The sequence below is a fragment of the Podarcis cretensis genome (assembly GCF_951804945.1).
Source record: "Podarcis cretensis genome assembly, chromosome: 5".
In the NCBI taxonomy this organism is placed as follows: Eukaryota; Metazoa; Chordata; class Lepidosauria; order Squamata; family Lacertidae; genus Podarcis; species Podarcis cretensis.
In genome coordinates this window covers 57,076,636-57,104,169 of record NC_137174.1, presented here as the reverse complement: position 1 = coordinate 57,104,169, position 27,534 = coordinate 57,076,636, and the positions used below count along the sequence as shown (strand labels likewise).

The 27,534-nt window shown below is 43.5% G+C and overlaps 1 protein-coding gene and 1 long non-coding RNA gene across 5 annotated transcripts; one reads left to right on the top strand and one right to left on the bottom strand.

Annotated features, from left to right (window-relative positions):
* Window positions 1-154: 154 nt before the first annotated feature.
* Window positions 155-23,659, top strand: LOC307216862. Of its 3 annotated transcripts, XR_013839345.1 has the most exons (5): window positions 155-1,078; window positions 2,183-2,316; window positions 20,114-20,485; window positions 22,127-22,166; window positions 23,534-23,659. It is a non-coding gene; the product is annotated as an uncharacterized lncRNA (long non-coding RNA). The 3 variants fall into 3 exon arrangements; XR_013839344.1 differs by lacking the exon at window positions 2,183-2,316; XR_013839346.1 differs by lacking the exon at window positions 22,127-22,166 and having other exon boundaries at window positions 23,534-23,623.
* Window positions 14,847-27,152, bottom strand: CYP17A1 (cytochrome P450 family 17 subfamily A member 1). 2 transcript variants are annotated; one of them, XM_079977473.1, is made up of 8 exons: window positions 26,179-27,148; window positions 23,521-23,659; window positions 21,528-21,757; window positions 20,601-20,687; window positions 18,757-18,972; window positions 17,445-17,614; window positions 16,860-16,963; window positions 14,847-15,552 (listed from the first exon to the last, which is right to left on the bottom strand). In XM_079977473.1, the coding sequence occupies exons 1-8, from the start codon at window positions 26,485-26,487 to the stop codon at window positions 15,275-15,277; spliced, it is 1,533 nt and encodes a 510-aa protein (XP_079833599.1). In that variant the 5' UTR covers window positions 26,488-27,148; the 3' UTR covers window positions 14,847-15,274. The 2 variants fall into 2 exon arrangements, with proteins under 2 accessions (XP_079833599.1, XP_079833600.1); XM_079977474.1 differs by lacking the exon at window positions 14,847-15,552 and adding an exon at window positions 15,571-16,721 and having other exon boundaries at window positions 26,179-27,152.
* Between the last annotated feature and the right edge of the window lie 382 nt (window positions 27,153-27,534).

The window sequence follows — 27,534 nt, the reverse complement described above, 5'->3', positions numbered from 1 at the left end:
CGTGGTTTTCGGTGTCTACGCAAGCGCAGGTGTGATTTCCAGCACTGCGGAAGCAAGTCCCCATGCTGCGCTGTGCCGGTTTAGCGCAGCATGGGGACTTGCCGAATGGGCAGCTCAGTTCAGGGGCAGCTCGTGGGCCGGTTAAACGACTCCCATGGGCCGCTTGTGGCCCATGCGCCTTAGGTTGCCGATCCCTGCTCTAGGCAGCCCTCAAGCTGGCCTTTTAATGCCAGTGCCTTCCATTGTTGCTCCCTAGCTGGTGGTGTTCAGTAGCTTATGATTGTTTATTTTGGATGGGAGGATCTCTCTGTTTCTCCTTTTTTCCAATCTTAAATTCAGCTCTCTACATCTTGCAGCAATTTGTGATTTTTTAAAACAAATACAAAAATCCCAATGAAAATTCACCAGCATTTTAGTGCAAATATCATGTACACATTTGTGCAAACAAGTTTCCCCCATATAATGCACAAGCTATTCCTCTGTAGGGGGCAATATTGACTTGGAATAATTAACATCTGTGCCAATCTACAGTTTTATAGATCCATAGGAAATTAAGAAATCCAAGATTACGGGGGTTGGATTAGATAACCCTCCGGTCCCTTCCAACTCTACAATTGTATGATTCTATGAGTATGTATTTTCTGCACATACTCAGAGAGGTAAGTATGCTGTAGCAGCTTCCTCAGAGCCAGACTGTCAGCAAGACATTTGGAATATGAGAGGGAGAGTATTTCTTTCTGGATTTGTTTGTGATTGAAGAGCAGCTGTGCTCTGAGGGTTCATGCTTTCCCAGTTCATCTGGCCACATGCCCAGGCTGGAGGGCCCACAGGTATTTTGGTATTAATTCGCCATGCTTTATTGCTTTTGTTCTGTGTCTGCTGCAAGAAAGTAACAATCTCCTGCTTACCATTGCTTCATATGTCCCTAGGGTTATTGTGTAACTTGGTATAATTACCCAGGGAGCCAGAAGCACACGAGGACTCAGCATGGGAAGCAACGGGAGAAGTTTATTCCCATCTGAAGGAACAGTAATAAACAGATTCCAGTGAAATCGACAGACATTGCTCATTGAATTAGGTAGGTTCTCTCAGTGTTAGCAAGTTCAATTATTGCTGAAGGGGAAGCACACATTCCCGCAAATATTAAGTAGTTGCTTGTGATGTAAATACGTCGTATCTTGTAATGCTATCACCTAGCCATGGTTCTAGGCTGTCGTGAGTTTATCATCTATTAGAGTCAGCCTACGCTTTCTTTTTCTCGTTCCCTATCGGGTCCTCTGTAGGTGTGAAACTGCTTCTGGAAACCATTTCAGATGTTGAATTCTCACTTCTGGCACGTATTCAGGGCACTCCCCTGAAGCTGAGTGCTAAAAGGAATGGTGTTGATTTTAAGTACAGTAACCCCAGGGCTGTCCATGACATTTTGCTCTCACACTGTCATGAAGAATTGTGTTTAATAAGATGTCTGTAAAGCCCTTAGCAGTAAGAATCAGTAACTCCACTTCTGGAAATTTCTGGTCTTAATTGTTCACCCTTTGGCATGAAGCACAAGGTATGCATTAACATAGTTCTAGTGAAAGGTATTGAGACTGTGAAAGTCAACCAATGTCAAAATGTGCAGACTGGAGAGTATGACATAAGGTAAAGCATATGAAGGGAGTAGACAGACTCTGTCTCTTAATATAAGCAATAAGAGGACACTTAAAAAGACAAGAAGCCAATTAAGATCATACAAACAAATTGCATTGCCCCATGCAGCAAGTGGCTGTGGAGACCAAGAGTTTGAGAAGATTCACAGAAGGAATGTGTTGGCATTGGCTAATATTGTCAGAACCACCTGTTGTAAAGAGAAGTGATCTCTAATTATTTCAGGATGAGACCTTCCGGGGAAGATTATCCAGCATCTGTTCAGTGTATCTTTGCACCTGTCTCAATAGCAATGACCACTTTCAAACTGGGCTATAGAATTTTGATGGATCTGTGGAGATGACAAGTTTCTATGCTTTTGTAATATTTCTAAATATATACTGATATAGAAAGTCTTCCCTGGAAAGTGTGTGGGGAGGGGGACTATTTTGATATTGAAAATAGTTCTCAGTAGCACAACATTGGATAATACCCACCATATTCTTTGTAAGAGCTCCAATATGCTAAAATACTGCAATAGTGTTTTTTTCCCCAGGTTGCTTTGTGTGTTCAGGGATTTTCCACTTTTCCCGCTGTGTCACCCCAAGATAACAGAGAGAAAGCTGGATTGCTTAATCCTGTTTGACATCAGTGACAGTGTAAATGGTACAGCATATATTTCTGCACAAGGTGAACATGTTTCTCTATAACTGGGCATTTGGCTGATTGAACATTCTACTGCCTTTTAAATAAGTTTGTGGGAGGGAAATTATTGGTTCATTTTTGTTGTATTTTATGTTCTCATTTTGTGTTTTTATGTTGCAAAATGCCCTGTGATCTTCAGATGAAGGGCAGAATACAAATTAAAAAATAATAATAATCTGTTTAGGGTGAAGCCTGGACAGTGGCAACAGGAATATACAAAGTGGCAGTACAACCAGTGGCAGAAAGGCAGGACATATCTCCTTTCACTCCATCCTATGTATTATTATTGACAAAGGAAAGTGTAAGGATACGTTTTCTCTAAGGGATAAGAATACTTTAGCACCTATGGACCTGCAAACAAATAGCTTACTACTACTGGTTTCCCCAAGTGGTTCCAGGATACTGCAGGGCTGTCTAATCATGATAAATCTCTTATTTTATTATATCCAGTCTCTACATGTTATAATTATATTTGAAGCAATGCATTCTACCTTTTCCACCCAGCCAAGTAATTAAAAAAATTAATCTTCTGTAACCTAGTATGGAAAGTGGAGAGACTTGATACTGTCATCCGGTTTTATTTCTCCTATTGTGCCCTGGTGAAGTTTTAATCTATATATATGTGCCTGCACCTATTGCAGGCTGCTAAATATGAGCTTCAGCAAGCTGGGGCTATGGGACAGAGCCTCAAGCTAAAATATGGGAATTTAAGCTGTGAGGCAGCTGGTGGGGATATAAATACTGATAGAAGTGATTTCAGAGGGAGTGTTTACCAGCGAATGGGAAATCCAAGGTCATTAAATCATAGGCCAAAGTGGCATCCCAGGTCTTGATATTAAATCTGGAAGGATACTTTATTTCATGTCTATCTGGATAGCGAAGGAAGAAGGCAGAATTTAGGTCAAGCAAAAGGATGCAGGCGTGTCAGTGGGTGACATTTTGTTAACACAAACAAAAGCTTGAAAGCAAACTGAGTTTGGCCACCTTGAAGATCATTTTGGGGGTACTGAGCATTTTGCTCTTAGCTTAATCAGCAAGAGCCACTGACCATGTTGCTTTATGTTGAAAACATTCTATACCTAGTCAGAAACTAGTGACTATATCAAGAGAAGAGCAGGCTGGGAAAGAGTGAAAGAATTTGCCAAAATCTGGTTTGTTTGAGCCTGTAAGGGCATTTGCAAACTGGCATAATTAACATGTGCATATCTCTCTGTATGTCTCTCTATGTCACACTCTCTCTCTCTCTCTCTCTCTCTCTCTCTGTGTGTGTGTGTGTGTGTGTGTGTGTGTGTCTCAGTGTAACCTTATTTTTGCTACAACAGCATGTTTCTTTCCAGTCTAATTTCAGTGGGAGAAGGGGAGCAGAGAAGGCCTCTGTGGGTGTATGTGTGAGTGCCTTGGTGATTTTATAGAATGGCGAGAGTGGCATGAGTCTGTTTGGGAAAACTCGATGGCAGTTTTGTTCCTTACATAAAAGACACCCACTTATCCACTTCCAGTGTTATTGGACATGATCCCGGTTATGAAACTCATGACTGGTTCTCACTAAAAACTTGCTCACTGAAAAGAAGTATAAGGACTAACAAGGACACCTTTTCAGAATGGTGGGTTTCTTTTCTTAAGTTTGTAGGCCCAAAAACCTCATACACTGGACTGTGCTGTTAGGAGCCCTTGATCAATAGATCTCACACCTTACCAAGGCAAATAGCTGTTAACTGTGGCACACTCTGAGCTCTTCGTTGCAGTCCTTCCAACACACACACACACACACACACACACACAGAGAGAGAGAGAGAGAGAGAGAGAGAGAGAGAGAGAGAGAGACCTGAACCAGGAACTTCCCTCACAAAGATTGCATGGTTTGAGATTGATTTTTATTTTGCAACAGCCAATGCTTAGAGCTAGAGGTGTGGGGATGATCTCCATCTTGTGGCAATTGTAGAGTATTTATTCTCTTTCTACTCCTTATTTCACTGTGTTGAGCATTTCTTAAGCTCTCTCTCTTGCTTAACTATTTTCCTTACTATGTACACTTAAAAAAGAAAAGAAAATTAAGCGCTTGGGGTTGTTTTTAAGTCAATCCACCATGAGCTATTTATATACCATGCATGGTGCACCTTGATAGACATGAGACTAGCAGTTTGAACCAGGAGAAGTTAGCCACCACATAACAGGTCCTCAGTCTGGTGGACTCCCTCTATATAGCACTACAAGGCTGCATCCACATCACACATTTAAAGTCTTCGCTTGGTAAGAGGTGATTTTCTATATTGAATATACTTTCCAGGAAGAGGGCAGTTTATTATTAAAATGCATCTTTAGTCAAGAAGAACACACGAGTTGTTGGAAAAATAAATTCACACTAGAAACCTGAAAGTTTTTTTTACTAATGGCCCAAGCTATCTGAACACAATGAATATGCTCAGTTATCCTTCACATCAAGTCTGGGATGATCTTCTAAAATAAGTATGTTAGACCTGAAATAGGAAACATGTGGCCCTCCAAATGTTGTTTGATTGCAGATCCCAGCATCCATAACCATGGATGATGGTTGGGTTTGATGGGGCGTCCATTAACACCTGGAGTTTCACAGGTTTCTCATCCTGCCTTAGATAGCTATAATGGCTTCCATCTCATAATTATAGGAGTGCTCACTTTAAAAAGTAACACAATGCCAGCATTCTTACAAATGAATATTTTGAATGGCTATTGATCTTAAGCAGCAAAAGGGGGGATATAAAAAAAGGGTGTGAGCTCAGCCTCCCGTTGCTGTGTAGCAGATCATCTTAACTGGCTGAAGGTACTGGAATAAGCCCAGAACAACTTTTTTTTTTTTGGTCCTCAACACATTGTAGCCTTGATCTTCTCAGGCAAGCCTTGTTTCCCAAGCAGCCCTGATCTGTTCTGGTTCAGGATAAAGGATAATAAAGATCCTACTGAATTATAGCACAACCCTAATCCTATAATGGAACTTCCTCCTGGTAAACGGAGTTAATATTGGAGCTTTTGATGTTCCTAGAATTGTTGACAGTTATTATGGCAGATGCAGATAGGCTGTTTGTTGCTTTGGCAAGGCTCTGTGTTTATTTTCTGTCAAATGCCTAACAAAAAATATTGTATCAGTTTCTGAGAACCTGCTGCATGGTACAAATTTACATCTTTCACACCATTTGAAGATTCTCTGAAGGAGCATTTCTCAAACTGCAAGGTAAAGCTACACAAATTGACTGGATAGCTCAGTCAGTAAAACATGAGATGCTTAATCTCAGGGTCATAGGTTTGAGCCCCACACGGGGTGAAAAGTTCCTGCATTGCAGGGGTTGGACTAGATGATCCTCATGGTCCCTTCCAATTCTACAATTATATTCTATCGACTTATTGCCTTGCACAAGTAATTTCCAGCTTTTCTAACATAAGGACTAGTTTCTCTTATTTCTCTTTTATACCAAACAAGGAGCCAGTGTGGTGTGGTGGTTAGTGTTGGACTAAGACCTGGGAGACCAGGGTTCATACCCCCCACTCGACCATGAAGCTTATGAGGTGACCTTGGACCAGTCACTGTCTACTGTGTTTTCAGAGATGAGGGTTCTGCCATCATTACCCTTCTGCTTCCCAGCAGGCTTTGGTGCAAACTGACACCTGCACAACAGGCCAAAAAAACCCCATTTGAATGTCTGCTACCTCCTCTCCCCTTTCTATTTTAAGACTTTGACCAGATAGAGAAAACATGTCTTCAGCATCATCCATAAGCTACTTTTTTCTCTCTTCACTGCTGTTTACCATCTAGCCTGATTTAGAGTTCTTAAGAACTCAAAAGCTTGCACATTATTTTGTGATACTTTGGTATTTTGGAATTTCTCATTTTTGGAATCTTTTAATACTGCAACTGCAGCTGAGTGACTTGTATCATAATCACTGGGAACAGTTGTAAATATGTGTGAGCTGGTGCCATCTAGCGAGCTCCACAGTATATGCAAACTGTTAGCAAGGCAGCTAACGTGCAGAAGAGTTGCTGAAACAGCCAGAGTTGGCCAAGTTGACTAACTGCAGTAGACTATGGATGCTCATTCTGTTGAAATGTGCTTCCTGTTGAAAGATGAACAACACTTTTGTTCAGATGCTCATCTGAATGTGTGTATTGTCCACCTCCCCTGTACTGCTTTCAGTGGGATGTGCATGCAGTTGTGGGTCTTCATCCATATTCTGCTTCAACCAGTCCTGCAACTGCATACATGCATAGCTGGCCTGGGAGAAGGGAATGCTAATAGGCATCTAAACCAGGAAGGCAAAACAGGAAGTACTGATCCAGTTGACTGGATAAGGGTTGTGTTCCTTTCTCTCCTGCCTCTTCACATTGAAGGCAGTGTGAGGGTTTTGTTTGCCTCCAGTAATGTCACTGTGTAGCCAAATTTGATCAGTTTTGGAACTCCCATCCATCAGAGAGACATTTGTTCTCCTGGTTGGCGTCTTTTCGACATCAGTTAAAGCCTTTATCTGGCCTTTGGGGACTGAAGAGATGGTAGGCTGGTTCCTATTCAGTGTGACTTCTGTTATTGGTGCTATTTTGTATACTGTGAGTTCAAATAATATAAAACAATCTCTAGCTTCTCTGCACACTTGCACCGTTTACCTTTTGCTTTTATGACCAGGACAAATGTAAATGCTCTCTGCTTCAGTGAAATGTGACATCAATTGCTGAGGGATATGTTTTAATTCAGCCAGAATTCATAATACATATAGATCATAAAGGTAAAGGTAAAGGTACCCCTGCCCGTACGGGCCAGTCTTGACAGACTGTAGGGTTGTGCGCCCATCTCACTTAAGAGGCCGAGGGCCAGCGCTGTCCGGAGACACTTCCGGGTCACGTGGCCAGTGTGACAAAGCTGCATCTGGCGAGTCAGTGCAGCACACAGAAATGCCGTTTACCTTCCCGCCAGTAAGCGGTCCCTATTTATCTACTTGCACCCGGGGGTGCTTTCGAACTGCTAGGTTGGCAGGCGCTGGGACCGAGCAACGGGAGCGCACCCCGCTGCAGGGATTTGAACCGCCGACCTTTCGATCGGCAAGCTCTAGGCGCTGAGGCTTTTACCCACAGCGCCACCTGCGTGTGAAGCAAAGATGGTAAAATATGCACACAAGTTCATCCATGCATACAAGGAATATGGAGAACAGAGTCTGTAGGTCTAGTGGCAAATATACTACTAATAATAATATAATAATAATTTTTATTTATATCCCGCCCTCCCCAGCCGAAGCTGGGCTCAGGGCGGCTAACAACACTAAAACAGTATGACATTATAAAACATTATAAAAATGAATTAAAGTCAAAATTGATGGCAACCATAAACTAAAGCTTTGTAAAGATTGCCAGAGGAGGGGGTCAGGCTGCGCCCTGACCAAATGCCAGGTGGAACAGCTCTGTCTTGCAGGCCCTGCGGAAAGATGTCAAGTCCTGCAGGGCCCTTGTCTCTTGTGACAGAGCGTTCCACCAGGTTGGAGCCGCAGCCGAAAAAGCCCTGGCTCTAGTTGAGGCCAGCCTAACCTCTCTGAGGCCTGGGACCCTCAAGGTGTTTTTATTTGAAGATCGTAAGTTCCTCTGTGGGGCATACCAGGAGAGGCGGTCCCGTAGGTACGAGGGCCCTAGGCCGTATAGGGCTTTGAAGGTTAAAACCAGCACCTTAAACCTGATCCTGTACTCCACCGGGAGCCAGTGCAGCTGGTATAGCACCGGATGAATGTGATCTCTAAGCGAAGACCCCGTAAGGAGTCTCGCTGCGGCATTCTGCACCCGCTGGAGTTTCTGGGTCAGTCTCAAGGGCAGCCCCACGTAGAGCGAGTTACAATAATCCAGTCTGGAGGTGACCGTCGCGTGGATCACAGTGGCTAGGTCAGGGCGAGAGAGGTAAGGAGCCAACTGCTTAGCTTGGCGGAGATGAAAAAATGCCGCCTTTGTTATAGCTGCAATCTGCGCCTCCATGGAGAGGGAGGTATCGAAGATTACACCCAAACTCTTAACGGACGGTGCTGGCACTAATTGCACCCCCGCAAGAGATGGGAGTTGCCCCCTCAGTCCCATGTCGTCCCGTCCCAGCCAGAGGACCTCTGTCTTCGAAGGATTTAACTTCAACCGGCTCCCACGTAACCATCCAGCCACAGCCTCCAAGCATCTGATCAGTGTGTCTGGGGCCGAGTCCGGGTGGCCGTCCATCAACAAATAGAGTTGGGTGTCATCAGCATACTGATGGCAGCCCAGACCAAAACTCCGGACAAGCTGGGCGAGGGGGCGCATAAAGATGTTAAAAAGCATCGGGGAGAGTATTGCACCCTGAGGCACACCACACACCAAGGAGTGGCGGGATGACAATTCCCCCCCAAGCGCCACCCTCTGTCCCCGACCAGAGAGAAATGAGTGCAGCCATTGAAGGATTGTGCCCTGGATCCCCACGTCGGCAAGGCGGTGGTCCAGGAGTTTGTGATCGACCATGTCGAAGGCTGCTGACAGGTCTAGAAGAATCAGCAGCCCCGACCCGCCTCGATCCAGCTGCCTGCGGAGATCATCTGTTAGGGCGACCAGAGCCGTCTCGGTCCCATGACCAGCGCGGAAGCCGGACTGGAATGGATCCAGAGCTGATGTTTCATCCAGAAACCTACCAAGCTGTTCAGCAACCGCTCTCTCAATCACCTTACCCAGGAATGGAAGATTCGAAACCGGGCGGTAATTGGATAGATCTAAGGGATCTAATGATGTTTTCTTTAAGAGCGGGCGCACCACTGCCTCCTTCAGTTCCCCTGGGAATGTCCCGGTGCCAAGGGACAGATTGATGATATCCCCCAGGGGGGCCCGCACCTCTTCTGGACACGCTCTAATCAGCCAGGACGGGCACGAGTCGAGAGAACAGGTGGTGGGCTTTCCAGCTCGGAGGAGTCTGTCTACATCAGCTGGGGATATCCAGTCAAAGTGGTCCAATACTGAACCCGAGGACAGTCGAGGGGCCTCCAGTTCCTTTATTGTATCCAAATTGGCAGGGAGGTCATGGCAGAGCAACAAGACCTTCTCCGCAAAAAAGCTCGCAAATGCCTCACAGCTGTGTGTCAGATTGTTATTTAAATTTGGCTGTCCTTCGAGGGACGTTAAAGACCGAATTATACTAAATAATTGCGCCGGGCGAGAGCTAGCGGATGCAATGGAGGCCGAGAAGTAGGACTTTTTAGCGGCCTTCACTGCCATCTCGTAGGTTTTCATAAAAACCCTATAAGATGTTCTTGAAGCTCCGTCACGGGCACCCCGCCATACTCGCTCTAGCCGTCTGAGGTCCCGCTTCATTTTCCGGAGCTCCTCGGTAAACCAGGGAGCCCGGTTTCTGCGGGGTCGCAGAGGGCGCTTAGGTGCGATCTCATTGATGGCTGCCAGGAGCTGGGTATTCCAGGCCTCAACAAGCTCAGTCAATGAGTCGCCAGGGGGAGAAAGGTCCCGCAAGGCTTGACGGAATCTATCAGGGTCCATCAGCCTCTGCGGGCGAGCCCAAATTGGCTCGCCACCCAAGCAGGGGGGGGGTGGAACGTCAATCCTGGCTTTCAGAGCATAGTGATCAGACCATGGCACCTTCATCGAAGGAAACATGATCACATCTATACCGACGCCAAAGATCAAATCCAGCGTATGGCCTGCTTGATGTGTGGGGCCCGAAACAAACTGGGAGAGCCCTAGTGTCGCCATGGAAGACACCAGGTCCAGAGCCTGTGAGGAGGGAGTGGCATCAGCATGGATGTTGAAGTCCCCCAATACCAATAGGTTAGGGAACTCCAAGGCCCAGCCGGCCACCGCCTCCAGCAGGCCTGACAGGGTGGCTGCTGGTGCGCTAGGTGGCCGGTACACCAGCCAGACAGCCAAGCTCACCTCGGAGCCCCACACTAGGCCAACACATTCAATGCCGGGGATCGATGGCGATGGTAGAGCCCTGAAAGAACAATCTTCCCGGATTAATAACGCCACCCCTCCCCCCCGGCCCACAGTCCGCGACTGGTGAAGGACGGAGAAACCCGGGGGCGCCATCTCTCGTAAGGTAACAGTATCCCCTTCGCGCACCCAGGTCTCAGTCACACATGCCAGGTCAACCCCCTGCGAGGTGAAGAAATCTCGCAGGGTGGCGGTTTTGTTGCCTATAGACCTGGCATTGCACAACACCAGTGACGGAGGTGAGTAATCCTTGCTCACCCTACCCTCGTCTCTCGGGATGGGGCACAGATTGGAAGGGGTACGAGCATATCCGTATCTCGATCCCCTTCGCCTATGACATCTGCCCCCACCGCCATACCTCCCTCGCCCCTCCACAGTAGGAATCCCAAGCCTCATACTCGCCTCCATTTACAGAATATAAAAGCAAACAAACAAAAACAATTACACGAAAACAAAACCAATCCCCACCCCACTCCCCAACCACCCCACCCCAACCCAAAATAAATCAAAACAAAATAAAAGTACATGGATAAAAACCACCGCTTATGGTGGTACAACAAAGGAAAAAAATAAAAACAGTTTAAAACATATAAGAACACTTCAAACAACCGCTGCAGCAGCACCAGTGTTCCCGAAGCTGCGGCGGTGGTGAGCGTGGGCCCCGCCCCCTGGCCTGATGGAGAGTGGGCCTGCAGGGGGAAGAGCCCTCCCCACAAACACACGGCAAAGCGGCAGCAGCAATGTTCCGAGCCTCCTTGGAGAATGGGCTTGCAGGGGGAGCGGTCCTCCCCAAGACTCACCGGCAAAGCGGCAGCAGCAGTGTCCCGGGCCTCCTTGGAGTCCTTCACGCTGAGGTGGAGTATGGGGCCCGTCCCCAAGCCCAAGATGGAGAATGGGCTAGCAGGGGGAAGAGCCCTCCCCACAAACGCACGGCAAAGAGGAATCAACCAACCAAGAAAGCAATTGTGATTGTAGTTCTGTAAACCTTTCAGTAACTTTGTTGGATTAGACAACATCAACATGGAGTATGTCACATTGAATATGGTATCTTTGTTTCGAAGCAATCTGAGTATAGAAGTATAGCAAAGATTCCCTTCTGAAATAGCTGAAGCTTCCTAATTTACTAGTTGTTATATTTTAATCATTTTTTAGCTAAGTTATGCTGCCATTCTATTGGAAGAAATTTCCAGTGTGGTTTGTTCCCAGGTAAATAGTGTAGGATTGTTGCTTTTAGCGAGAAAGCTAGGCATTTTTAAAAAGCAAAATTGGTTTGTGTTAATAAAACTAGGACACCTTTATTGAATCATATTCATTGAATTATTATCACCCCCCTCAATGTAGAGCCCCTGCTGCAAATGGTATGCAAACTAACCATGTTTAATCAGAAGCTTAATGGGGTTCACACCCTGTCAACCTTTGGCTGAATAAACAGTCCCCAAATCAGATTTATATATTCCAAAATAAGTAATAAAAATAAACCCCTTTTAGTATTTTTATTGCCGAGATTCTCCCCATTAATGATAATTGCATTCTGCTTCATATATCTAAGTCTTTTTTAATTTCTTTCCAATTCCTCACTTAATTATCTTTATAGATGTTATGATTATTTACCTATAGCGACACTCCTAAGTTCTTCGCTTTTTTCTCTTTTATTTTCCAGCTGGTAATTTTCCCTAATTTCTTCTAATGCTATTCCTATTGCAAATGATCCCAATACTTAACAATACACGATGTCTGAAAAATTGGTGAAAAGATCTGTCTAAGTTTATCTGAAGGGGGAAAAAACCTAGGATAAAACATACGATACTTATCGTCATAAAAGACAGAGGAGGTTTTGCACTCCCTGACTTAGAATTGTATTTTGAAGCTCCCTACCTGTGTTGAATTAAAGACTGGGTATTGCTAGAAAATAGGGACGCGGGTGGCACTGTGGGTTAAACCACAGAGCCTAGGACTTGCCGATCAGAAGGTTGGCAGTTCGAATCCCCGTGACGGGGTGAGCTCCTGTTGCTCGGTCCCTGCTCCTGCCAACCTAGCAGTTCGAAAGCACGTCAAAGTGCAAGTAGATAAATAGGTACCGCTCCGGCAGGAAGGTAAACGGCGTTTCCGTGTGCTGCTCTGGTTCGCCAGAAGCGGCTTAGTCATGCTGGCCACATGACCCAGAAGCTGTACGCCGACTCCCTCGGCCAATAAAGTGAGATGAGCACCACAACCACAGAGTTGGTCACAACTGGACCTTTACCTTTACCTTTATTACTAGAAAATACACAGTTGATAGACTTGGAGGGCCATGATGTCAAATATGGCTGGTATTTGGTACGGCAAAGCTGGAATACGTAAAAGCTTCGCCAGTCATGTTATTAGAAAAACCTTAGTATGGGAAAAATACAAAAAATTGTTAGAAAACCAAACACCAAAGTGGTTATTCCCAATAGAAGCTGAGACAAGGGGAAAAAATTAATAAAAAATTAATTTAAAAATTAATTTTTATTGGTACTGGGGTACTAATAATGAATTGCTAGACATCTCAGAAGGAGAACCAAAAATAGGGGGGGAAATGAAGAGATTAAAGAGTATGTGTTGGACTGGCTAAATTATCACCAAATCAATTCAAAATTTAAGGTAGATAAGAAATTGGGATTCGCAGAAAAAACATCAAAATTTGAAAAAGAAATATTAAAATTTAGCGTTAAAAATTTATCTAAAATGAAGAATTTGTAAAATCATCTGTGATCAAAGGGGCACAAGATGTGGGTCATAATATTGATTTGAACCTGTGGGAACAATTGTGGAAAACAAACTTAAAATTCACTGCTAGTTATGCATTAAAAAAGAACTACAGTGGTACCTCTGGTTACATACTTAATTCGTTCCAGAGGTCCGTTCTTAACCTGAAATTGTTCTTAACCTGAAGCACCACTTCAGCTAATGGGGCCTCCTGCTGCCGCCGTATGGCCGCCGCACGATTTCTATTCTCATCCTGAAGCAAAGTGCTTAACCTGAGGTACTATTTCTGGGTTAGCGGAGTCTGTAACCTGAAGCGTATGTAACCTGAGGTACCACTGTATAAGAATTTAAAAGAAGACTGGACATTATATATCGATTATATGGAAAAATATTATAACAAGAATATAATCGTAACAGGCTGACAAAAAACACTCAGCAGTAGATGTTACAACATGGGATAATATAAGGTACTGAAAACAACTTAGTAGAGTAAAAAAATGCAGTTGAAAAGATAGCAGTTAGGAAACCAAGGAAGGAGTGGAAGGGGAGTAAAAACTAAGGTTTATAAGAGTCAAACTCAAGGAATAAGCTATGTTACCATTATTATTCATATATATGTGTTGTGTGTGTGTATATATATATATATATATATATATATATATATATATATATATATGTTTGTTTTTTCCCCAATTGTCCTGTGTCTGACTGTAACACAGTATGCATTGATGATATGATAAAACAGAAAAGCAAATTGAAAAAAAGAAAAAACCCTTTTGGCAGTTGTATTGAGCATAACAGCAGGTGGAAAATCAAAAATATGTGGGGGGAAGAAAAACCATATATAAGAGAAATAGGATGTAGGTAACTAAACTCAATGGTATTTCTAGAGGGAGGATATAGTGGGGTAGACGTAAGCTGTACCAAATTTGGAAGTGGATGAAATTAGTTTCTGGCGGCTTCTCTGTAGTAATACAAGTGAATAGCCCTATAAATCTGAGGAAGCCCTATCCTTGTAGCAGAAGGCTTTTACTGCAGGAATGGGTAACATGTGGCCTTCCAGATATTGTTAGACTCCAACTCCCATCAGTCCCACCCAGAATGGCCAGTGATTAGGGATGGGGCTTGTAGTCCATCAACATCTGGAAGACACAGATTTGTTAACTCTCCTGTACTGCATAGGCTTCAGTTTTGAACAAATACATGCTGTGAACAGACTCCAGCTCAGGTATGAGGCCATTGCTCTTCTCACCCACTGTAGAGCCAGCTGATTAGACCTCCCTAACTATATCCTGCCTTTAAATGAGAGCTATTTTTCTTCCTTGAAGTAACCCCCTTATCATTTGATATTATATCCACAGCGTCTGCCTGCGCTCCCCCTAGATAAGAACCAACCAGCTTTGCTTTTCTTCTGACACACTTCCTAAAGCTATTTTAATCCCATCATTGGACAGCTAATGTTCTCCCCTCTCTACAGAAAGTACTAGGACATAAAATGGGTTGCATTCAAGGTTGTGGATTTTTTGCTGCTGTCCATAGGTACTGGCAAACAACAGAGACATCACAGTATTCCCATCTGCCTCTGGTGCTCATAGTTAAGTTACATAAGGCCCATGACAATGGTTTTGCAGCGCTCTGTCCTTGTTTTATGCATGCTCTTCTCAAACCAGGGCTTTCCCTAATTTGTTGTGCAAGTGCTTTGGCTGGTGTCTGTTGATTTCCTAACTAATCATGACCAGATCTTTCAGCACAAGCATTTGAGGATCCTGTACTAACGTCAATGGCGGCACCAAAAAATAAGAATGGGAGGACACAGAAGGGGCAAAGTTCATATCTAAATGGGTGAGCTGTGTTCCACAGGTTAAGATCACTGAAAGAAAATTAACAGTATAGGTTAATGACAGGAGTCCAGCAAAGGGAGACAAATGGGGTGACCTCTTTGTTTAGAGACACTTCAGAGTTGTCACTGCTCTGCCATGCAAAACACTGCATTCTGAGTTATTCCATTGGAGTCTGAGGGAGAGATGGAAGAAGATGCAACTTTCGATGTCAAAAAAGTTTCTTATGAACTGTGGTGTCTTTTCTGCCTTTGTCCAATGTGCCTAATATATTCTACTATGTAGATAGTGGCTCGTGACCTTGACCAAGCAGTTTACTTCCCCTTCTTGACACACTTATCCAGTAAACCTTTTACTGAACCAGCTGAAGTAATTTTTGGTCTCTTTCCATTTAGGGAGGCTGTCTGAGAGCCAAATAACGTCACTCCTCTCTTACTTTGGCCTTCCAAGCTTCCCGCAGTGTGGCCTTCACTTTGAAATTTGGTACTTGAAGCACAACTCCAAATTTCCCCTCTGGTTCAGGCAGTGTGTGGCCTTGAGGGACGCTGAGTGTGAATCTCTGCAAGGTCCAAGCTATAAAGAGGAACAGCTCCATCTTGGCCAGGACTTCTCCCAAACAAACCCGGATACCAGCTCCAAAGGGAAGATAACTGGGCGAGGGAGAGGCGATTCTCTTCCCATCCTTATCCAGGAAACGTCCTGTGTGGGAGGAAGAACACACATAAACATATTCCCAGATAACATAAATAAAACTGAAACTGATGCCATACAAGAACTTGGCTGGAATATCTCTATAGACCAGATGAAGGGAAACTTTGATCCTCCAGATGTTGCTGAGTTATAACTCCCATCATCCCTGGTCCTTGGCCATGCTTGCTGAGGCTGATGGGAGTTGTAGTTCCTATGCTACCAGATCATGTTCATGGTTCTTGTATTCTTTAATGAGCCGTTTAACAAGTTGGGTCCAGGACACCTCGTACCTGATCCCTTATATCCCTGCTCAGGCACTAAGGCCTTTTGGGGGAGTCACTATTAGTGGCTCCTCATGGCTCAGGTGCATGGCTCGTACATTCAGTACTGTGGGCCCAGTTTTGTGGCACTCCTGTCTTCCTGTTGCACTTTTGACACCTACCGAAGACTTTTTAAATTATTCCAGCAGGCTTTCTGAATGAATTCTGATTTTATTGTTTTAACTCATTTTTAGTCTTATTATAATGCTCCTCCAGTATTGCTGTGATCAAGCAGTATACACAGTGTTGAAATAAACAAATATTTGGAGGGCCGAAGGCTCTTCACATCTGCTACAGACCCTTCCCAAATGTGCCTGTGGACAGTAATTCTATAACGCAGGACTAGGGAGTCCCCCACCCCTACCAGCCCCCTGTCCCCCCCCCCCCAAACAGTACTTCTGTCTTGTCAGGGTTTAACCTCAATCTGTTAGCTGCCATCTATCCTCCAACTGCCTCCAGGCACTCACACAGGACATTCACCACCTTCACTGGTTCTGATTTAAAAGAGAGGTAGAGCTGGGTGTCATCTGCATACTGATGAACACCCAGCCCAAACCCCCTGATGATCTCTCCAGCAGCTTCATATAGATGTTAAAAAGCATGGGGTAGAGGATAGAGTCCTGAGGTACCCCACAAGTGAGAGCCCAGAGGTTTGAACACTCATCCCCCAACACCACTTTCTGGGCACGGCCCAGGAGGAAGGAGCGGAACCACTGTATGACAGTGCCCCCAGCTCCAGAAGGATGTCATGGTTGATGGTATCAAAGGCCGCTGAAAGATCCATCAGAACTAGGAAACAACTTTCATCTTTGTCCCTAGCCCGCCAGAGATGTGACCAAGTCAGTTTCAGTTACTGGGCTGGAAAAGGAATAGAAAAAGTGTGTTGAAAATCCACCCTGCCCAGACAAAAAGGGAATTTAAGCAGCGCGCACACACACACACACACACACACACACACACACACACACATGCCAGGAGGCAGTGTGGCAGACTCACCTGGATTAAATTCCCCTGGCTTGTCCCACTCTTTCTCATCATGGTGAATGGACCACAGGTTAATCACAACGTGAGCTCCCTTAGGAATGTCGTATTTCCCAATGCTGCAGAAAGACAAAGGCCATCAGTGGCTTCCTCTTAAAAAGATAAAGGTAAAGGACCCCTGACAGTTAAGTCCAGTCACGAATGACTGGGGTTGCAACGCTCATCTCGCTTTACTGGCCGAGGGAGCCGACATTTGTCCGCAGACAGTTTTTCTGGGTCATGTGGCCAGCATGACTAAGCCGCTTCTGGTGAAACCAGATCAGTGCATGGAAACGCCATTTACCTTCCCGCCGGAGCGGTACCTATTTATCTACTTGCACTTTTTTGGTGTGTTTTCAAACTGCTAGGTTGGCAGGAGCTGGGACCGAGCAACGGGAGCTCACCCCGTTGCAGAGATTCGAACCGCCAACCTTCCGATTGGCAAGCCGTAGGCTCAGTGGTTTAGACCACAGCACCATCCGCTTCCTCTTACTGATGCCCTTATGTCTCCTTCCACACCTTAGCTTTGCAGCAGATCTCACTTTTGGAAATGGACTTTACCTTGTATCTGCCAGTGCCTCGTGTGGGATAAGGAGTGGAGCTACAGGCCGGATGCGCAGAGTTTCACTAATGGTAGCGTCCAAATAAGGCAAGTGCTGCCGGTCATCAAGCTGAGGAAATCTGTTAAAGCCAAGTTTCTGATCCAGTTCCTCTTGGATCTTTTGCTGCACCTGGGATGTGTATAAGAGTTAGACAAATCAGACAATGAGAGCAGCAGGTTAGGAAGTCTGCAATTCAGCTCTCTTTTCCCCCTAATTTATTTAACTGTCGGCCTTACCCTTTTTCTTACAGTTGGGCGACTCAACAGTGGAAAGAAAGCTACTGCCTCTTCAAGTACTTTTGAAATAGGGCTTCATGTATTCCTTTGCTCACGCAGTAGGTGTGAGAAACTACACTGCTAGTGGATAACAGCTTTTCCACTTCCCATTTACCAAGACCTCCTGTGCTAACAGAGGGGTGCGGGAAGCTATGGTATTGCTTGTTTGGGGAGGGCTGGAACATATGCTGCCACTAGGGAGCCATTTTTAATTACTGCATGTGGTGCATCAGTGTGTGGATTGGGTGATTCCCCCTCTCCATGCCTCTAAAAATGGTGCAGTCCCATGAAGAAAGGTCACTTCCCGATAGGAATGAGCAAATCTTTCAATTTCAATTTCTCTCAGTTTCTCATTTTAAATTCAGTTCCACATCCTTTTGTGATTTTTTTTAAAGTCCTCGTGAAAATTCATCAGCATTTTAGCACAAATTTCTCCCAATGTGTACATTTTTGTATACAATTTTGCCCAAATATACATTTTTTGCAAAGCAATTCCTCCCCCCAAATATAATGCACTTTTCTGTGTTATTTTAACTAATACATGCATTTATATGTATACTTTACCCTAGTATATGCACTTTTGGTACCCACTACTTGGTAGGAGAACTGCATTGCAAAATTCAGTGACGTGTTAATTTTGAAGGATGGCTTTCTTTTGGTTCACATACTGTTTCTGAAAGTGTGAATTAGATAGGTTCACCTTTAAATGAGAACGACATCAAAATTCTCCCCCATTCCTATTTCCATATGACCTATTTATTGAGCATTCATCCTGACTTGTTTGCATTAGTTGATATTGATTGTTTCATAGAATCATAGAATTGTAGGGTTGGAAGGTACCACGACGGTCATTTAGCCCAATTCCCTGCAATGCAGGAATCAACGTGGGGCTTGAACCTGCATAGGATTGCCCTTTATGCTACTCTTCTCTGTCTTGTTCACATAACACACTGTCAAGAATCCCCAGGAATTTGGGCAGGACTAGAGGAGCTGTACCTCTGGGTAGTGCAGGAGATAGAGCACAATCCACTTCAACACAGTTGTGGTCGTCTCCACACCAGCTCCAAAGATGTCAGCCACTGTCATGAGCAGGTGGTCGTCCGTCAGCTCCTGCCCAGGCAACAGATGACTGTTGTTGTTTTCCATGTTGAGTTTGGCTCTCAGGAGTACGTTTAATAAACAATTGGCGGAATCGTCATCGCTGAACATTTCCTGGGTAGAAGATGAAAGCAACTGTGGGCTAAGATCGAGCGACAATTTAAGGTCTAGGCCATCATCTACCTACCCCCAACCCCCAAACAACTACTGTCAGAAGTCTTTAAAAATGCCAGCTGCCAGCCACTGCCACTGTCAGACCTCCCCCAAAACACGTAAGAGGGAAATAAAATATAAAATACAAATCTTGTTTTAAAATTCTGAAGCTGTGACTATATGCCCACTAATTTGAAATAAATTCTGTTGAGATCAATATAACATTTTGGAACATGGGCAAAAGTATCATGAAATGGGCGAGTCAGTATAGATTAGGTTTTTTTATATATCTAATAGCTGCAGTCCTGTCCCGCAAAGCATATTTGCTTGGAAGTAATTAACACTGTAATCGTTCAGCAGCCAACAATTTTTTAGGGAACATGAAGAGTGTTTTATTTGTTTATTGTAAATTGAGCCTTACACTGCAAGACTCTGTATGTCTATTGAGAAGTATGTCCCACTGAGCTCAATAGCACTTACTCTCTGGTATTGCAGCCTGATCATTCTTATTATTCTTATTCTTATTATTTATATTCTGCCCTATACTTGGGTGTCTCTTGGGCCAGCCCTGATCTCTGCCCATAAGTTAAATGAATGAATGAATCTTAGTCACTGTGAAAAGTGACTTTGACTTTTATGGAGGTGAGAAGCTCAGAGTAGCATTTTTTAGTTTCACAAGAAGAATAAACTTGTGAGGTAGATTAGTGCCCAAGGCTACCCTGAACATTAATCAAAGCTGAGCAAGGATTTGAAACTGGTTTTCCCGCAGCTAACCCCAAAAGTATAACCACTGTCTTGACAGGAAGAACACAGTAATGCCCGGCCACACAATCCCATTGTTGATGCCACTAACAGCACCTGATATTCCAGATCTGTTATAGTGAGGGTAATATGGTTTGCCCATGAATCTGATTATTATTGTTGTGAACCATTCTGGGAATGATTGTGGTTCACAAATGATATATAAAATATTGTATTTCTTCTTAAATGACTGGGCTTCAAAAGACATGACAGCAAAGCATGTAGGATCTTTCTATTCTATGTGCTCTGTCCAATTTAACATTTCTTACTGTGCCAACATCCCCCCATCTTCCTGCTTTAGGACATCTGGTGACTGAGAGCTCCAGAACTGAGGCACCAGAACTGAGGCTTCTTCCCACTTCTGGGCCTATTGTTAAAAAGGTGGGAGAAGGTAAGACGTAGAGTCTTGAAGCAGGATCCTTCTTTATGCACACATCTTTCTCTCCTTCCCTTTTCTCTCATCATCCAAAATTGTGTTCTAATTGTGATTCATATTGGAGTACCATTTTCATTTTGCTATGATGCTCATTGCTTTTATCCACAGATCCTTCCATCTCCATGAAACAGCTTTCTCTCTTTTGCTGGGTTTGCTCCTCTAAGCATAAGCATCTCTTTACCCTGGCTTTTGAGACTTGAGGTGCATATTTTTAGGACCCACCTTACTTCTGTGTGTGTAAGTTATTTTTAAGTGTTTTTAATATTGTGTTTTAATTGTTGTAACCCACCCTGGGACCTTAGGGTGAAGAACAGGTAATTAATAACAATAATATTAAGTGTATTCTACTTACTTTATGTTTTGCAAACTTCTGCTGTAGGAGCTGATCTCTTGCTTCCACACACTTCCTCAGCAGTACCAAGTCTTTATTGGGAAAGAACTGGAGAAAGAAACAACCATAATGACAATTCTTTTCCTGTCTGCAGAAAATAATCCCCTCTCCAGATAATCCCTGTGATAATCCCTGCCACTCAGGGTTATGAAGCAGACAGATCTGTTCCATGTAATGTAAACTGTGATCTGACTAGATGCTTCTGGCATCCTGCACATGCCTCAAAATCCCTGTAAAGTGGTACCTCGGGTTACATATGCTTCAGGTTACAGACTCTGCTAACCCAAAAATATTACCTCGGGTTAAGAACTTTGCTTCAGGATGAGAACAGAAATCGTGCAGCGGCGGCGCAGCGACAGCAGGAGGCCCCATTAGCTAAAGTGGTGCTTCAGGTTAAGAACAGTTTCAGGTTAAGAACAGACCTCCAGAACGAACTAAGTACTTAACCCGAGGTACCACTGTATAACTTAGTATGATTTCTCTTCCAGTAAAACCTCATGGGTCTCTATTCTGACTTTCGATACGCTGCAAAGATTGACATGATGTGCATGAACATGGAAGTACAGAATATCTGCATCAAATATATCTTATTGAAACAAGTAACTATGGATTTTGCCCAGACAAAGAACACATTCTGTTCAATGAACACAAAGTGATTTTTTCCCCTCCCTCACATAGAATTCTAAGTTAGCTGATCTATATGCTATTGCCCACTCGAATAACTGTCTGTCTGTCTATCTATCTATCTATCTATCTATCTATCTATCTATCGTATCTATCTATCCTAAAAGAGTACCTAACCCTCTCTCCTCAACCTCTCTTAATGAAGAATGGCAAATCAGGTGAAAATGTGTTATTTAGTTGCTAGCCCTTCCCACCAGCTCTCACCTGAAGCCAAGGGAAGATATCCAACATGCTCTCCTTGGCTACAGTATCCACAATGCCTTGGCTATATTGGAGCATGGACTCAAACTCAGGGTCTCCACGCTGGTAGGATGAGTTAAAGCAGATGGTGCACACCACATTAGTAACAGCACGTGCCAGTTCAGGTGCCATGTCCAGGGGCGAATTCTGTTTAGCACTCAGAAGTTCACACAAAGTAGCTGCTTCTTGACAGACTAAAAGAAGAGATGCATGAAGGGATGTTAAAACCTTTAGGAGCTAGAAGAAGGTGGTTATGAATAAAGATGAAAGGATGAAACTGAGGGACATTGGCAACCCAGATTTGGAGATGGGGCAACTTTGAAATAGGGTAATCCATCAGATAAGAACGCTGGTTCCACATTGGGAGACAAGGGTTCAAAGCCATTTCCTCCACAAACTAATGGCTAATTACCCTAATGGCTTTGTCAGGAGGTCATTATCTTTCTGAAGTGACTATACTACTTCCCATATTAAGAATCCTTGCTGTCTGGGTAGCTATTCTATTGTTCCTGACATACGCAGTATAATTTGAGATCTTGTCTATTTTTGTTTTACTTTAGCAGAAAGAGATTGATAAAGAGTATTTCTTTGGCCACACTGCAAGTAAGTTCTGACCACTACCACTAAGTGACAGTAAAGGACAAAACAAGACGATGCCCTGTACTAAGAATTTTGTACAGTCTCCTTCCTGCTCCCCTTTCCTCCCATATGATACTTCCAATCTGATGCAGGCTGAGAAAATTAATTCCTATACGTATAGAAGACAATCAGAATCATAGCTGCTCCTCCCTGCAAAGAGTTTTCTTCTTAATTGACCCCAAAGATTGGCTGAAATATATTAGGGGGTCATAGGGGCATGCCTAGAAGGGATATGATCCAGTACATTATATCTAATTTTCTTTGTCCCAGTGATCATGTGTTTCCTATAGTTATTCAACTGGGACATCCTGTTTTATATATTTATTTTTTGTTGCTCTTTGAGATTATTTCTATTCTGTTAGACCTTTTCACATTATATAATACAGGTGTGGGTTTTTTTTTTTTTAATAAAAACAAACAAACCATTACACTACAAATCCATGATTCACCTGAACCCCAGTAGTCTGTGTGATGAGAAGAATATATAATACTGTACAAAGAAAATATTTGTAAGGAAATCCGATTGCTACTCCTAAAGTTGCAGGTGCCTAATACATGCCTGAAATTATTCAAAGTGTAGCTCTAGAAAGATAATGCTCCCTCCCCCAAAGAGTACAGTTGCTCCAGCATAAACCATAAGATGGAATTCTACCTCTGAAAGGTTTAGGCAGCCAAACACAACTGCACCCAAACTCTGTACCAATGGTTGGAAACAGACTTAACATTCAGAGCAAGCATAGATACGCTTAGAACTGGGAATGGGTGTACACTTCCTCTAGTTCTTTCCCCCCTGCACCTTCACTCCTGACTGGACACACATAATTTAATTTGGTTGCCACCCCTCTGCGCCCCCCCCCCCAATGTTTCAGGTGGACTTTCACACTGCTTTATCTGCTTAAAAAATTGTTTGAAACTCTTTTTAAAAAACATTTTTGCACATAACTATCATTTTTCTATTTCAATGTCTGTTCTGAGAAGGCAAGTAAGGAGGTGGTTTCAAGAGTGATGCATGCACCAGCTGATCAGGGAGTGATGGCATAAATCCAGTTTCAGCTGCAACCTGGAAAAACAGATTCCTCCCTAAGCTCAACCTGAGGTTTGTGGTGTGTGCCTAAATTCTGGTGATGTGTATATTTGCACTCTGGCTGGAGGAGAATGAACACTGCTCTGAAAACAAATGCTTAAAGTGTTATTCAGCCAAAGAGGAGCAAATTACCCTAATGTTTTGGCCACAAGAGTCATCACTAGGATCTTCTCTCCTCAGCTCCCTTCTTGGAATTCTCTTACAGCAATCCCAACATTTCCTTTGTTTACTTACTGATTTTCTCCAGGGCCAGAGAACCCTTTCCAAACATGGAGAGTGCAGAATGTGCCAGCTTGCGCTGAACTTTCCAGACCGGGCTGTAATTGGCAAATGCAATGTCTTTTCCGTTTCGAGTCAGCAAGTCTGTTGTCACCTTGGATCAATGAAGAAGAAAACTTAACAGCATTGTAGTTTTATTTTACTTGGAAGGAGGAAAAACACAAACAACTATTTTCATCAGATTCATTCTTCTGCATTTGATTAAAATTTACTTTTTAAAGCCACTTCAGACTGAAAAGTTATTCACAATATCACTGATACAGGTTTGTTATTCCCTAATTATTATGGCTTAAAATGGGCAAATATATGCAAACCAGTTTTGTATGTTAAAAGCCTATTTCCCCCCAGAATTGTTCTCTTTTTACAGAAGAGAGGATGTTCCTTCATCCTGGAATTAAAACAGATTTCGGCTGTAGTCCTACACTCAGCTGTAAGTAAGCTCTAGTGAATGTAATGGAACTTACTTCTGAATACAGTGGTACCTCGGTTTACGAACTTAATCCATTCCAGAAGTCCGTTCTTAAACCAAAACCATTCTTAAACCGAGGCGCACTTTCCCTAATGAGGCCTCCCGCCACCAGTGCCCTTCCACCATTTGGCTTCCGTTCGTAGACCGAGGTAGAGTTCACAAACCGGGACACTACTTCCGGTTTTGTGGAGTTCTTATACTGAATAGTTTGTAAACTGGGCTGATCTTAAACCAAGGTACCACTGTAGACATAATACTGCAACATTAGTGCCTTTTCATCTGTATATTAGGGAACCTGCATTCACGCTGAAGAGGTATGAGGGTGTAATTTAAGAAGTGCAGCAATTCGTTTATTTATTAAAATTATTTTATTGAATTGTTAAAAAATGCTACCTTAACAAGAAAATGAAGAATCAAACACTTTCTGGTTTACATTTCTGATTCTTTGTTTTCTTTATTTTCGTTACGGCTGCACTTTTTTTTTTTTAAGCAAAACAGAAGGTGCAGCAATTTATCTGGGTCATAAAATTGGGAAATTCTTTGAAAGGTTATTAAATGTTGCATATTACTCAGAGGCCAAGACCAATAATTCCTAAAGCACCTCTGGAACCATTCCAGCGCTGCAGATCTTACAATCAGCCTTGTTTTATGGCATAGTCAAGTAATTTTACTGTTGGATTTTGTATATATATACATCCCTCTTCAAAGTCAACATCCTAGGAGAAGAACCTAAATGATTCCCAGACATCAGAAAGGTAGGAAAACAAAATATATGAACATGCCACTTTGTCTAAGGCCACAAATTATATTTGATTAAAGAAAGGCGGAAGTACTACCTAGAACTCAGCAAACATTAATTTATCATACTAAAGGAACCACATAGCTCACGATCCACATCTATGTATTTTAAACTGAATGAATATTGACTGTGTAATGTCTATAATGCATATAGATCATAAGCACTTAGACATGCCAAGGCTAATGTTTCAATGAAAAATAAGTATAATCTAAAAGTAAGATGCATGAAAGCATTTGCTTCTTCACCTCTTCTTTTTGAAAGTTAAGAAAAGTATAGGACAGAAAAGGGTTATAATCAACCAGAAACTGCCTATCAGAATCTGCCTCTTCCTGGCCATGCTGCTGCTCTCCAGATAGTTTCTCTCTCTCTTTGTATTGGGTTACAAAGACAAGTTCATAGGAGTGGCAAGGCAACAGCTCAGTGGTGAAACACATGCTTTTTATGCAGAAGGTGCCGGTTTCAGTCCTTGACAGCTGCATTAGAAGGATCTTAGGTACTGGCAAGAAATCTGCCAAAGCCCTTGAGTGCTGCTGCAAATCAGAGTAGAGAATACTGTACTACAGGTATCAATAATCTTATTCAATAAACCAGTTCCAGAAATTTATAACCTGCAGTTAACTCAGCAACCCAAGTAGTAACTCTTCCTTAGGAACAAAATGGGTGATGCTTTCGTTCAAGGAGTACAGAAGCCCACTTGTATCATGCTCTGAAGAGCAAATGCATGTTCATAGAATTATAACAGTTTTCGCTGAGGGCAAAATGCAGTGTGATAGAGCAAGCCATGAATGCTCACCTCATTTCCCATGCACAATCACTCATGTAAATTTCAGGTATATTTCTTCTAGCCTAGCTCAATCCTAGTACCCTGTTCTGGGCTGGAGATAATGTTTCTGGGATGACTGAACACAGAGGAGAGGTTAGAGGATTTAATGCTCATCACCTGTATGTCCCTTTTCATGTTAAAACCACCCTGTTTTCTGCTGCAGACATCAGGTCATAACTTAACAATATACAGTGGTACCTCTGGTTACGAACTTAAAAGAACATACAGTGGACGCTCGGGTTGCGAACGTGATCCGTGCAGGATGCACATTCACAACCCGCAGCGTTCGCAACCTGCAGCGGTGCATCTGCACATGCGTGGGTTGCGATTCGGCGTTTCTGCGCATGCACAAGTTACCCATTCCAGTACTTCCGGGTTTCGGCGGTCCGTAACCCAAAAAAATGCAACCTGAAGCGTCTGTAACCCGAGGTATGACTGTACTCTGTTGTTTCATCACCTCTTCCTCTCTACCCACCAGATTTCATGGCTTAGAAATAAGGAAGACACTTGTAGCTTGCTTACCTTTTGAGGTCTGCCACCAAAGATCTTCCCTTTCTTAAGCAGCACCTCTTTGGCATGGGTATAGTCGTGGACCACTACTACATAACTGGAGCCCATGTACAAGGAGTAGAGGCTGCCATACTTCTGCTGCAATCTGTGGAAAAAGAGATGGTACTGGGTATGTCCAATAAAATAAAAGAGGCTTCCGATGACTGGCAGGGATGGCAGGCATCTGGGGTAGTTTGCCTTGGGCTCCAGTTTCCCTTTTGCCATCCTCCAGAAGGATAGGATAGCCAGCCCCAAGAGTAAGGCAGCCAGTAGAACAGTCATTGCCCCAGGTGGTTTGCTGCTTGGTCAGCAATCAAAGAACAAGAAGACAAAGGGAAGCAATGTCCCTGCAACAGCCAAGTTACGGCTCTTATAACGGTTTGTAGTCACATGCTTTTACCTTGGGGGTGTGCCAGGCCTTGCTGGACAACCCATGGGAGATAGCAGTAATCTGAAGCACGAAGGCTACCCTTGCCTCCTGCCAAAAAAAGAGAAAAGCAGTAACAAAGTGCAAAACTCTTTAGCGGATCTGAGCCAAATATACAATCAAAGATATGCAGTGGGAAATGCATAAGTAAGGGTTATTTGGTTTAATTAAAATGTATAATCTACTTTCCCATTCTAAAAGCAGTCCTCAATATCCCCATAATACATTCCAATATGGGGTAGCCATATCCCCCCCAATTTGTTCATGAAAGACACAAATCTAAGCTGTCGAACTCAATTCTCTATGGAAGTTCTAAACTGGGGTGTCTAAGGTTTCTTAATGCAAAGCAGAATTTATTAATTATCCCTCTATTGGCTGATATGTTTATGCTCACAGCTTACTTTAAAAACAACATAAAGGGCATTAAAAGGTAGCAGATCTAAAAATGCAGCATAAAAATAATTCAATAGGACCAGTTCAAAAAAGGACACAGACTGGGAAAATAAAATTACCTGGTGTGGTGAAGGTACAGTGGTGCCCTGCAAGACGAATGCCTCGCAAGACGGAAAACCCGCTAGACGAAAGGGTTTTCCGTTTTGGAGGCGCTTCGCAAAACGAATTTCCCTATGGGCTTGCTTCGCAAGACGAAATGTCTTGCGAGTTTTTCCGATTTTTTCCCCCTCCCCCCCCCTTTTTCTAAGCCGCTTATCTGCTTATCCGCTAAACTGATAAGCCGCTAAAAGCTGCTAAGCCGCTAATAGCGCTAAGCCGCTAAGCCGTCAATGGGCTTGCTTCGCAAGACAAAAAAACCGCTAGACGAAGAGAATCACGGAACGGATTCTTTTCGTCTTGCGAGGCACCACTGTATCAGAATGGGACAGCATTCCAAGGCTGTGTGCCAC

Coding starts and splice junctions, on each gene's coding strand:
- CYP17A1 (XM_079977473.1), bottom strand. CDS start 26,487: ATGACTGTTCTACTGGCTGCCTTACTCTTGGGGCTGGCTATCCTATCC. Junction 23,660..26,178: donor TTGGTGGCAGACCTCAAAAG/GTAAGCAAGCTA, acceptor CATTGATCCAAG/GTGACAACAGACTTGCTGAC. Junction 17,615..18,756: donor ATCTCCTGCACTACCCAGAG/GTACAGCTCCTC, acceptor TACACATCCCAG/GTGCAGCAAAAGATCCAAGA.